The sequence below is a fragment of the Pelobates fuscus genome, chromosome 1, assembly GCF_036172605.1.
Source record: "Pelobates fuscus isolate aPelFus1 chromosome 1, aPelFus1.pri, whole genome shotgun sequence".
In the NCBI taxonomy this organism is placed as follows: domain Eukaryota; kingdom Metazoa; phylum Chordata; class Amphibia; order Anura; family Pelobatidae; genus Pelobates; species Pelobates fuscus.
In genome coordinates, this window is record NC_086317.1 from 63,904,788 (window position 1) to 63,918,135 (window position 13,348).

At 35.9% G+C, this 13,348-nt stretch overlaps 1 protein-coding gene across 3 annotated transcripts in view; it reads left to right on the plus strand.

The window, feature by feature from the left end:
• The first annotated feature begins 6,409 nt into the window (after positions 1 to 6,409).
• GLRA2 (glycine receptor alpha 2) overlaps positions 6,410 to 13,348 on the plus strand; it is a 244,097-nt gene continuing 237,158 nt past the window's right edge. For 2 of the 3 annotated variants that reach the window (XM_063449052.1, XM_063449043.1), the window contains exons 1-2: positions 6,410 to 7,186; positions 9,081 to 9,214. In XM_063449052.1, coding sequence (XP_063305122.1) covers positions 7,119 to 7,186; positions 9,081 to 9,214 — 202 coding nt within the window. In that variant the 5' untranslated portion in view covers positions 6,410 to 7,118. Of the gene's footprint in view, positions 7,187 to 9,080; positions 9,215 to 13,348 lie in introns of those variants that run through there. The other variant, XM_063449061.1, reaches the window with a different exon arrangement.

Below are 13,348 nucleotides of genomic sequence, written 5' to 3' on the forward strand. Positions count from 1 at the left end.
ATCATGCGTTAGCAAGCATAAAACAGACTCAAAAATCAAGTACCAAACTGCAGTTGGTGAACATTTCATGCTAATATGCATAAATGGCTGAATGGAGCTGGCCAAATGCTGAAATTCACAGGGCTCAATACTGAGGATGATTTATATGTAAATAGTATGTTAAAGGCAAAGTTCTAATATTGGAAGAATGAAGTAATGGAATGTTTGTACTTATTGTTAGAACATCTGCCCCATATTTTTTTAATAAGCCTATTACTATATTAAAAGAGTCACTAAAGTATTAGGAATACAAAGTTGTGTTCTTGACCATAGGTTTATAGACACAAAAAGGGTTAAACAAGTGATTTTTACTTTCCTTTATAGCAGCAACAACGTCCCCTTTACATTGCTTACCTCTCCTCTTTCCACAGCATCACAGAGGAGACATAACCTGATAGAGGAACACTGGGGACTTTAATCAATGCTTTCCTTTGTGGGGTTCCAATCACATGAACAAGTTTTACTTGGTTACTGCATCAGGAAATGGCACCAGTAGCTGCCAGTATGACAGCCATTGGAGGTGTGTTTAAGCCTTCACCTCCGAAACTGAAATGTTTGACACCGCAGCATCCAGAACTCTTCACTGAGATGAAGTGGCCTAGGTGAATTAACTAGTCGTTTATGCTTATTATAGTTGCTCTATAGAAAGTAAAATTGCCTACTTCCATGTCAAGAGGCAGTGCGCAGATCCAACCTTTTTGGGCTGAAGCATTTAAACTGCTGGGGGCTCTCCTAGGGGTGGACCTAAGCCCTGACTCATTTAGAGCACTACTAAATAGAAACCCATTCAAGTATATACTGAGTAGAAACTTGCATAAAGTCCTTAATTGGATTAGTTAAACCACTAGAATGTGTATTGCTAGGAAATGGAAGGATTTGATGCCAAACATCAATTCTCTATATAACAAGATAGGCCATATGCACACAATGGAAGAACTTCACAGCTGAATTAAATGATTTCTTAGCAACAGAATATTGAGCCTGTAGAGGATGTATAACACAAATATTTAATAACAGAGCCAGTATCTTACCTTCCATTCTCAGATGGTAACCTTTCAATTGTAGACTAATTGTCGAGAGACTATTCCTTAAACAATATACACAGCATGGCTATGACTGTCTCTTTACTTACTATTATTGCATAGACTCACACTCACCAACTTACTTCCCAAAATCCTCGTTATCATTCCTCTTTACCCTGTTCTCTTAGTATCTGTATTCCTTTTCCTTATATTGTCCATCTCTGTATCTGTATTCATTTTCCTTATATTGTCCATCTCTAATCTCTGTTATGTTCTATGTTTTTTTTTGCAGATTGACTTTCTCTTCCGGCCACCCCCTTGCTTTTTTGTCTCTTCTAGATTGCGAGCTTTCATGTTCAGGGCTCTCTATATTTCTATACAAGTATACAGGAGTATCTGCAGAAAACATTACAAACAGGAGCAAAGCTATTAAATGTATAGGCACCATTTGCACCATTTACATTAAAGGTAGCTCTACCAGCATTCATACTATGATAATGCAATGCTGATGGTTAGTGGGAGGTTTGGCATGGAGGCATGCAAGGATCTGACTCTATGCAATAGTTGGAAAACATCAAGGGAGTTAAACCATACCTACTGATTCTGTTGAAGACTAACCAAATGAAATATTTTTTTTCTTTGAAATTTGCACCCTCTACACAATCCTTACGTTTACACCTGGAATGAATGTATATACTTGATATTAACATAAATATTGCCCAGACAGAAGTGTATCCTGGGTGGGTACTGGTTCTCTCAAACCAAAAGAGGACTATTTTGGTCCTCTAGCTTTTTTGTTTCATCTATCATCCCATCCCATATCTTAGCAAAATGCGTTGTGCAAAATTAATCAGTAATATTGTAAGGTCTTCATTGGTTATTTTTCCACAATTATTTATAATACCCATTAATATACTGAGCATTAAACAATCAAATTATGTAGAGAACTCCAAAGTAACATTTAAGAAACAAATATCCCATAGCAAAGTAACTTCAGATGACATGTGAGAATGTAGCATCTTACTCAGGTTCATTCTCCAAAGCCAGTGTCGTTGTTTCAGTATTCTTCTAATTCCTTATAGACTGTAACTGAGTGACAGCAGACATGGCTTTGACTATGTTGTCCCAATGTTGGTTTTTGGTTGTCATGTCTGACTTTCTCAAAATGCCAGCTAGTGGAGCAGCTCTCTGGAGAAGAATATAGTGTTCTTACTGTGACAATGTCAGCTTTACAGTGTTAGCATTTTCAGTGAGTCGGTTCTGTCTGGGCTTGGCCTCTGCAGACATTTTTGACACATCTGAGTCTACAGCAACAGGGGACAGTTTGCTGCGAACTATTCTTTATGATTCAGGGACTGATTTTTTAATCTGTTTAATACAAATCAATTTTCATTATCTATATAGCACATCTATCTATGTATCTATCTATCTACCTATCTATATAAATGATTATCTTCTTTAAAAAAACAACAACAAAAAACAACAACAAAAAACAACAACAAAAAACAACAACAAAAAACAACAACAAAAAACAACAACAAAAAACTTCTTCCTTTTGCTTGTCTATTTCTATTTGTTTCTTCCAATGGCTTGAGGGTTTCATTTGGTTGAATGATTATTTTATTTTATATGAGCATACACATGGATGACATTATGTTTATACGCATGCTCTATAATGCTCTCACAGGAAGCATGAGAGGACCAGGACTGGCTGAGCTATCCTAGCCACTTCCTGTAAAGAGTCCAGGGGGAGGGGCTACAATTCTACACATAAAGAGATACATACTATTAGTTTTTGTTTATTAATTACATTTTAATGCTTATGTTGTTATGCGTCATTTTTCCTTTTACACGTAGTACTAGTTTATTTTATATGTTACTATATCTACCATGAAATGATGAATTATAAACTTCCACATTTCAATCCTATGTCCTTGTACTTTGCATCTTTTACCAACATCGTTAACAAGTACATTACCCAAAGAGCTAAAATGCAAAATACAAATGCAAAATAAATTTAAAAAATCTATTTTTTAAACTCTTTTTCACGCAAATAGCATACCTAAATACCAAGCTTGTCTGGGAGATAGCCTTTGTGCATCATTGGTTTTCTACCAATAAGAGCTGTTACCTTTCTGATACTAGGATAATTTATACATACTCAAAGTGATTGCTGTCACATCAAATACAGTTTGCATGCCAAAGCTTTTTAATATAGCCATACCCCCAATAAAATAAGCTCCAATGTTGCTGTATGTAATAACAACATGACATGTTTCCATTATGTGATTAAACACATTGTAAAGTATGTTAAGTGCAGCTCTTCACGTGGGAACCTTGCACTCATTACCACGTGGGTCCAGTTCTTGGAGACAGGGTATGAATTCATCCAAAATTAATTCTGCAACACATAAATGTTGGGTTCACTATTCATGTGCTTCCCAGCAGCATGTATAAACGATGTGCATCCTGGGAAACATGGTAGATATTAGACTTGGACATTTGTGTTCGGAATTTTGGCTATTCATCCAATCGTCCAAAAGATGAATGAAGGAATACAAATTATAATGAATGAAACAAAGAACAATTTGCTTGTTGGACAAAATTGTGTCCATGCTATTCGTCCTTTCATTCATTTGTTTTATGTTACAAGGAGTGAGCTATTGACACATGGTTACTGGCGGTGTGTGTGACTAGGGTCTTGAGGACCCCGAGTCATGGGGTGGGGGAATAATTTTTATTATTGGCACCCACTTGCTGCCAATGGGTGGGGGTTGGAAGGCACAATAGGTCTACCTCCCACTTAGTTATTTAGGGATTCAACTAGCTGCTAATGAGTGGTGGCTAAATGACACTATGTCCCCCCATTCAGTTTATTTAATAACTCCTTAGATCCCCCCCCTCATTTAGTTTAATAGACCTCCACTAACAGGGCATGGGTGGGATTATGGGGGGACAGTATTTTCCTCACAGTTCATTTTTTTAATTAGGTGTCCTACCATGGGGGCATGGGGCATCTGTGATAGGTCCCCCTTTATTGGATTAGCAGCCTTTTTTTTTTTTTTTTTTTTTTATAACCACCAGCATCCACTTTAGTAGATATGCCCCAGCTTGCAGCATGGTGGGCAGTGGCAGGATTTAACCTCTCTTTTTTACTAATACTAGGTATTTTTTACTTAGTATTAGTAAGATTGTCTGAAAGACCAAAATGTTGAAAAGGAGAGCTTTTCATCATTTTGTTTTTTCAGCTTCTTAGTATACAGCTCCATAATCCTTGTGGGATTTCTTTAAGAATCCCACTAGGGTACCAGTATAGGGAGAAATCTACTAAACAGTTGCACGAAGCAGCCGTGGCCCTCGGCATAGGTCAGAATTGTATTCGTCCAAATGAAATTTCAAAATGAAAATAGTGGCCGAATTGTGTCCGAAAATGAATGAACTTTGAATTAAATGAAAATGTAAGCAGCACCCAAGTCTAGTAGATATGGCAAATGTAATGTACACTACGAAAGCAGCAGAGTATCAATCACACAGTGCACATCGTTTGTAGCATACTGTGCACCACATGCACCAAGCACTCCTCTGATGAAGTCACTAATTAAATGAGAATGGTTTCCCAGCTAATGAAGATTCCTTGGAATTGTAGCAAACGTATATATGATCTTAACTCACGTAACACGGCTCCCTGATAAAACAAATCAGTGTGAAATGTTTTCTTAAACAATTACATATTTTTAATGGAACATTTTAAAAAGCATCCACAAGGGTCTGAATAAATATAATAAAGCCCCTTACAAAAGAAAAAAAAAGTGTACAGTGGTAACATTTAATTTCAGTAAACGGAATGTATGTTCATCAATAGCCAGGCCCAGATCCATATTGTATTATATTCATTGGGACAAGTTCTGATCACTGGCAATGGCTAATTGGCTATCATGTTGTGGGACCTTGAGCCACTCTGACAGACATAAGGCTGTTTCTCTTTGCAGAGTACGGGTTAACTGCTTACTGGATAACAATTTGTCTATTAAAGTCTAGGGGAAAATTGCTATTCAGTAAGGAGAGTAAACCCTGACACTGCCAAGAGAATCCAGCTCGTAAGATCTATGTCTGTGACTGTGAGTGACAGTACAAGCTTCTCCAGTACAGAACAACTGGATAATACAATGTGTAGGGGGCCCTCAGATACTCTGTGACCCAGAACTGGATCATATATGGAAACCCATCAAGCATTTTGAAGGGCCCAGGACTAGATTAAGGGGTTCTCTCTAGGCAGAGATAAGGTGAGAAAGTAATTCTCAGAATTCTAAGGAATGTGTCTGCTTAGAGCATACTTGGGAATCTAAGAATTCTGTGAAGTTAAGGCAGTATCTTTTTATCCAGTTATTACATGTATGTGAGCCACTGTTTGTTTCCAGGTTATTTACTAAACTTCAAACTGTAGTTAATTGAAATCAGAATGGCAGCATTGAGGCTGATCCAAAAAAATCCTTCAACTCGCCTGTAGTCTCTGCTTGGCTGTGGTTTTGCTACTCAGATTTTAATTCACTAAAATCTGATGTTTAGTGAATAAATACATTTATTTTATATTTTTCCACTTTGCTTTTTTTACATTGGGTCCAGAATGGAGGTTACATCAAAACAGCATAAATCAGCCTATAAGAGATCACAGTGAGTAGGGGGGGAGGGGGGTTTCCTTTTTGTTTTATGTTTTATTTTTGCATGTCTAAACATTTGCCCTAAATCCCTCTAGTGGCTTAAACCCTTCATGACAGATAAGTGGACAGAAATGCCATGCTATCAGTTGCCTTGGTTTCTCTGTGTGAGTGGGTTAAACAGGATTTATCCTCTGGCATCTGAGATAATATAAACATTTTCAGAATGATCCTCAACATTGTGTCTCAGATATGATTTAAGAAATGAATATGTCTATGTTGAACAAAATCACTGAAATCCACCACTTGATGAATGATTAACCCCTTCATCCACCACTCAGAGATACATATCACACCTGTACAATAAATTCTAGGTGCAGATTAAGAGGCAATCACTGTCCCCTTCCACATAATTCACTGCAGTTAATTACTTCCTTTTTCAACTTAGCATTGGGGCTTAAAAATGATTGACACTGTCACATCTATTGAACAAATAGCTCAGCTATTAGGATGTAGACACATCCAGTCTCAGTGAAGGGGAGACAGTGGGCCTGCTGCTTTTATAGGGAGGAATTCAGCCAGCTGCCTTTATCCACCCACCCACCCAGCCAGCCCCTCTTAGCTCAGTCCATAGTTGCTGTATTAAAGGCTTGTGTTTATTTCCCCACACCCCCTCTCCTCCTACAATACATCAGTCTCTGTGCCAGCAAGAGCAAGCATCCTAGGCTACAGCAGCTGAGGTGGCAGCATAGACAAGGGAATCATTGTTACACATTGTGACAACCCAACTGAACGGCAGGGGGTCACCTAGCACCTGCCCAAATACCAAGGGGTGCATCTTGCAGTTTTTAGAAGTTGGGAGGGGGGGCTGCGGGGGGGATTCACCCCCTCCCAATCTTCCTCATCATTTGTGCCTATGGATAACAGTGTCAATATGGAATACTTCCTATCAGGGATGCAGATGTAATTGCTACATAAGTGTCAGGCACAGCAAGCAGTGATTCGGGACAAGGAGGGGGGATTAGCAAATGTGGGTGCCCTTTAGGTAACATTTCTTTTTACTGGAAAAAAAAAAAGCTAAGCTAAGGGAAGGGGGAGCAGAGCATCTTCTGCTTTGTCTTGTGATAATGAGCCTTGGTTTGACCTAACAATGATACCAGATCCAGCCTTCTCTTCTGTTCCCCTCATAGACAGTAAGAATGCTGATTGTTCTTGTTTTGAGATTGAAAGAACACAAGAATACATTCCTATTGAGATCTAGACAATAGAACCTGCTTTTTTAATTTTTTTTTTATAATATATTTTATTTATTTATTTTTTTTGCCTTCACATCGTCTGTTTTTTTTTTTTTTTGGGGGAGCCTTTCTGGAATATTTTACAATCATCACAGAAATCAGGAGGAATGAACCGGCAGCTGGTCAATATTTTGTCAGCTTTGCTAACAATATTCCTTGAAACCAATAACTTCAGGTGGGTGATATGAATTATGTAATGTGTGCATGTTACAGACACTATTCTGTGCTCCCCTGATCTATGCATGTTAATGATAAAACCCCTCAGTACAGACAGTCAGAGCATATTCTATTGATGCATTGTCTTTTAACGTGAAATTTACAATATGGTGATAATCACTATCCCACAAAATAAATAAACTGTATCTGCTGCCAAAAAGAATCTTAGTCTTTGTTTCCCTTTGCTAGAGAGCTATATCTCGCTCCTGTACAAGTTAATAAGTGCATTCTAGTGTATCCAAAGGAATGAGCAATTGATGTTTTTATTAAACAAAACTCTGATCGTGAAACATTACCAAACATCACTGTTTTATAAGCTGTGTGTTCCATCTTATTCAGGCTCAATCATAAAAATGCTGATTTTTTTTTATTTTATTATTTTAAATCATAATTCTCCATGAATATTAATGACTGTATCTGGATTACAATTCAGCAGATTGTCTAGAAACATGTTCTGTATACAAGCCAGGGACAGAATTAGCTTTAGATGATTGTATGATCTCATGTCTATGTGGTTGAGTTCCATTTGAAATGATGCCATTTTGTCTGAGCTTGCATGTGTGTTCTGAGATTTTTAACACAAGTGTGATATTATCTGTGGGTTTTATCATCATATAAAAAAAAATCTACAACTGTAAAGGAAGTATTACAATTATTATCATAAGTCATCAAACAGAAGTAAAGCTATAAATATAATGCTTTATCACAGTTGTACTGTTTCCTTGAAGTACGTGTACTCTGTCTCTCTCTCTGTCTGACACTATATATGCATGATCAAGGAGTAATCATAAGGCCCCTAAACTATTGCTGCTAATTTATTCATAAGGCTTTAACATATTCTACAACACTGTGCTGTATCTCCTAATGTAAACCTTGCATCAGAGCTACAAATAACAGTGTTACAAATAACATTTGAAATTTTGGGTTAGAATGATTGACCTTGCTATGGAATATTTTCTTTCCTTTTAATATGTGAAAAAAGTAAATATATATATATATATATATATATATATATATATATATATATATATATATATAAAAATTATTATATATATATATAATTATATATACACACACCTGTAAGGCTAAAGTGTTATACACACACCTACCACTGCTGATATGCAAACTGTTGGAAAGCTCGTCTACAATGTAGAATGCGTGTGGGAGCCACATGGGGTTAATTTTTTTAAAACTCAAGGCAGAAAATGTAGGTCAGCAATGCATCTTAAAAAAAACAAATGGTTGGCTCTCTTTTCAATAATTAGAGTAAAAATGTAATGCAGCTAACCTGATTCTACATGACTATGAACTACAGGTTATCTAATACAGTTATCTTGTTTATAAAATGTTTTGTAAAAGTAGATTTTCTGTTATGGTGGATGAGATTTTGTTAAAATGTATTCATTTATTTTTCAAACTTTGTCTAAAGTATGTTTTGCCAGTGCGAATTATAACTGACCGATGCCACTCTAATTGAGTTTTAGAAATCCCTAATTATTATTTGGTGCATGGTTGTGATGGGATTGGCTGTTCGTAACACCTACACTATAAAATGCTTCTTATTCCTGATTGCAACAGTGACAAAAAAAACAAAACAAAGCTGTTCAATAGAGATCAATGAATTACATTAATAAAAATGTCAACACTTGGAGTTTATTCTCTAAACTGGGAGCTAACACGGGAATTCCAATTATAGAAAAAAAATTGCTGAATTGGCAAAACAATTCCCCAACTTATTTTGACCTGAATTTTGCAATTCCCATGTTAATTCACCCCAAATTCCCTGATTAGCAAAAACACACTTTAGCAAATGAAATCTAAACGGCTAACGGGTGATGCTCATTTATTTTTAGGTTGTCTTTCTGTAAAGAACATGATTCAAGGTCTGCGAAATCCCCACCACAGAGCATGTCCCCTTCTGATTTTTTGGATAAATTAATGGGAAGGACGTCAGGATATGATGCAAGAATTAGGCCAAACTTTAAAGGTAAGCTGTGTTTGTAATGAAAACAAATCACTGCTTTTTATTTTATTTTTATTGAAAGCTCGACACAGTTGTAGTGCCCTATTTTAATGATATAAATCCATAGGGATCTAGTCACTAAACATCGTAAATAATAATTCTAAAATCATTTAGAATTGGAAAATGTCAACTTATATTAGTGAGTTAGAATATATTTCTAAAACAGGCAATTTGAAGATATTTAGTTTCCAACTCACAATTTTTAGTCTAGTTTTTACATATATCACATTCAATATTTAGTAGATAGACCCCAATATTACTCAATGTTATTCAGTAAATAGATCATTCTAACTTAAATTACAGAACATAATACAGACACAATATCTGTATCCCAACCTAGTTATAGTCACTATAACCTTGTTTAGCAAATATTTTGTATTTTTTTTAGTATAGTTCCAGATAGGTTACATTATAGGAGCCTTTTCACGAAGCAGTCAATTGTAGTGAATTGACAACCAGATTGTAAAATGAAGCAGCCAAGTAAGAAAGAAACAGGGTTCTTTAATAAAGTTAGAATTATATCTGAATTCAAATGGAATTTAAAATGTAAGGTCAAAATAGATAAAATGGAAACACAAGCTAAGTCAGCTACGCTTTCAATTCAACTACTCTCACCTTAAATTTTAAATTCACTTTGAATTCTCACTTTAGTAAATAATACGGCTTATATCCAATTGGCCTGGTTTGGATAACTTTTTCAGTCTTGCAGTTTCGAGCAAACGTTTGCAAATTGGTTGTCAAATTGCCTTAACACAGGGCTGTTCAACCTGCGCCCCCCCCCAGATGTTGCTGAACTACAACTCCCATGATTCCCTGGCTATCTGTTTCATTGAAAGAATCATGGGAGTTGTAGTTCAGCAACATCTGGAGGGCTGCAGGTTCGACAGGTCTGCCCTAACATATCCTTCAATATATTTACCCTTTTAGAAAATATTATATTTAGGTCACATTGACTACTATATCGAGAGATTGCTAAATGCTGAATTTTCTACATGCTGTAGCATATTAAAATTGGCCTGATTTATAAAGAATATAAAATATATAAAACTTTGTTCTAAAATAAAGGATCAAAGTTCATGTACCAGGGTATTTTTATTACATCAGTTTGATGAGCTGTGGTTTTGTTTACTACCCATACAATAGTCCTTCTTTATTGTTGGAACAAAATGCGTATTTGTTGAAAGGAAAGTTTCAATGAAAAAGTGTTGAGTTTTATTGCCTATACTGTGTTCTGTTATTGGAAGGGGTGCTTCATCATTTCAAATCATGCCTGTTTTTCGTTGCATTATTACATTAAATAGACACTTTTCTGTATGCCTCAAAGCTTCTAATCCATCATTCGGCAGCCATTGTTCGAAAACATCCCATTCATTGCATCAACTGGAATAACATTGATCATAAAAAAAAAAAATTAACAGCCAAGAAAATCACCTTGGAAAATGAATTCCTCTGTGTTTTTTTTTTTTTTAACAATTACCTTGAATTGTTGAGATACATCTTTTGTAGACAAAAAGAGGACAGCTGTTTTTAGTTTCAAAGAGAGAATCTTATTTTTTTTTTAAAACCGAGGTGCGGTAGAGTGACATGCTGTGTTTACTATTGTTGCAAAACATATGTAGAATTAATGCTCTAACTAAGGTATCATTCATTCTTTGGGGAAATTCAATAACGTCGTCAGTACTTAGTATAAGCATGTTTGTTCCCAGATTATCACACATTGCAGATTTGCCAGAGATCAAAAGATCTAGGAGTACTTTTCAAATGGCTTAATATTCATAGTGAGTTTAGAACTTGATATAGCCTTTAATAGCAGGTACTTTTAAGAAACTCTCTATTTTTTTATTTATTTTTTACCTTATCTGCACTCCCGTACCAAGTTTATTTAAATGATTATAATCAAAGTACTTTACATATGCTGTTTCTGTACAATCAAGAGATTAGTTAACAGTTTGGAATATTTCTGGATTTTGATGTATTGCATTCATCAGTTTAGCACTAATGGTGATATTGCATTACTTGGTAAGGTCAAATCAGTTTAATTAAAGAAAATAAATAAATAAGATAACGATGGTCATAAATGTGCCAGCTATTTCAAAAGCAAAATATTAAAAAGAAAAAGTTTGACATGTTAGATGAGATTGCAAGGACATTCCAGACTGGAAGTATGTGTACATATGTATAAATATATATTATAATGTATGCATGCAATAAATACATGAAATTAAAAAATAAATAATTAGAAATAATAAAAAGGAAACCCGCAGTTTGAGTACATGCATTTGCCATTCTCTCTTCTGAAGCAGGCCAGGAAGAGCCTCAACCAATTACAACCACTCAGCCACTCCCATATTTTTCTTGTGAAAGTTTTAATTGTTCCCATAAACCTCTTCATAGGCAGAGCTTAATGCTACCATCAGAACTGTGGCTCATACAAACCTCTGCAGTGCAGCCTTTAAGGATAAAACATGTCCAACCCAGGACAACATAGTTTCTTCTGTGACATATTCGCATGAGGGTGGTGGACGTTTACCCTTACAGTTTTACAAATTACTGCTGTTTAAAGATTCTATTTACAGTGGTAAAGATACATGGATCCTATGAGCACTATAAACTACAATGCATGGATGATACATTCTTATGGCCCTTGGGGCGTCCACTTTAGATTGTCTGTGAAGGCACTGGTAGCATCAAACAATATTTCATCATGGGGTGTCCACTTTAGATTGTCTGTGAAGGCCCTGGTAGTATCAAACAATATTTCATCTTGGGGCGTCCACTTTAGATTGTCTGTGAAGGCACTGGTAGCATCAAACAATATTTAATCTTGGGTTGTCCACTTTAGATTGTCTGTGAAGGCCCTGGTAGTATCAAACAATATTTCATCTTGGGGCGTCCACTTTAGATTGTCTGTGAAGGCCCTGGTAGCATCAAACAATATTTCATCATGGGGTGTCCACTTTAGATTTTCTGTGAAGGCACTGGTAATATCAAATAATATTTCATGTTTACTATTTCAATACCTGCAACTTTAAAAAACATAAGGGTGTAGTATTATTTATTGATTGTTACAAACTATAGGACCACAATTAGAATACTGTCTTTAAAAGGTAATGGAATACTAACGAACACGAAGCTATAGAAAATGGCAGCCTCCACATAAAATAAAATGAGTTTGACAATGGCTCTTTTCCAACTTGACTGTTTGATATAAATAATTTTTTAATATGCATTTTTATTTAATTAAATTTCTATAATAATAATAATAATACGTTACTTTTTACACAGCAGTTTTGTTTGATGTAATCAATGTTCTGATTTTTTTCTGTTACTTGGTAAAGGATTTATAAATGTGCGGCCTGGGAGGACAATGTTCAAAACATTTTAGTATAGATTGCACACAAAGCGTGTTGCATTTTCTGGTACTTTGGAAGACATTTGATAATACTTGTGATGTGTAGTTTATATTTTCATAGTTAGTAATGTTCCTGACTTCTTATAGCACTGGTTTAACCTCCATGAACCAGGGATAATGAGACCATGTCTATTACAAATGAGTAGTAGATTCTTTCTGTAGATAAGTTTCTTCAGAGTTACATCAGGGGAATTAACAGTTTTCCACTGAGTACATAATGGGTGCGGGTCAAAAAACAATATACTCCAGACTGAGACACAAAACAGGAGTCATCCTTAAAAACAGGGAGAGCAATAAGACAGGGTGCAAAAGAATACTAAGAATGGACAGTAACTCAAGTAGCTTAAGCGTCGGTGGGTTACTGCTCAGATCATGCACCCTGTTTTATGTTTTTTTTTGCCCTAAGTTTAAATGGTAATCTAGACATGGACCCCTTGCCTAACGAGGCCAAAATCATTGTGCGGGGTTGCTGTATCTCTTGTGCAGCGAGAGATGGCCTGCATTTAGGATTTGGACTGCCCTTTCAGGTGGGATCAGCCTGATAAACAAATGTCCTACATTCTGTTTATAATGGCACAAGATGAGCTAAAACTAGCTTGAGATCTGAGCGGGGATCCACCAAAAGACAAGCTACTTGAGCTGTTGTCCATTCTCAGTATTCTCTTGCACCCTGTTGTTGTTTTTAT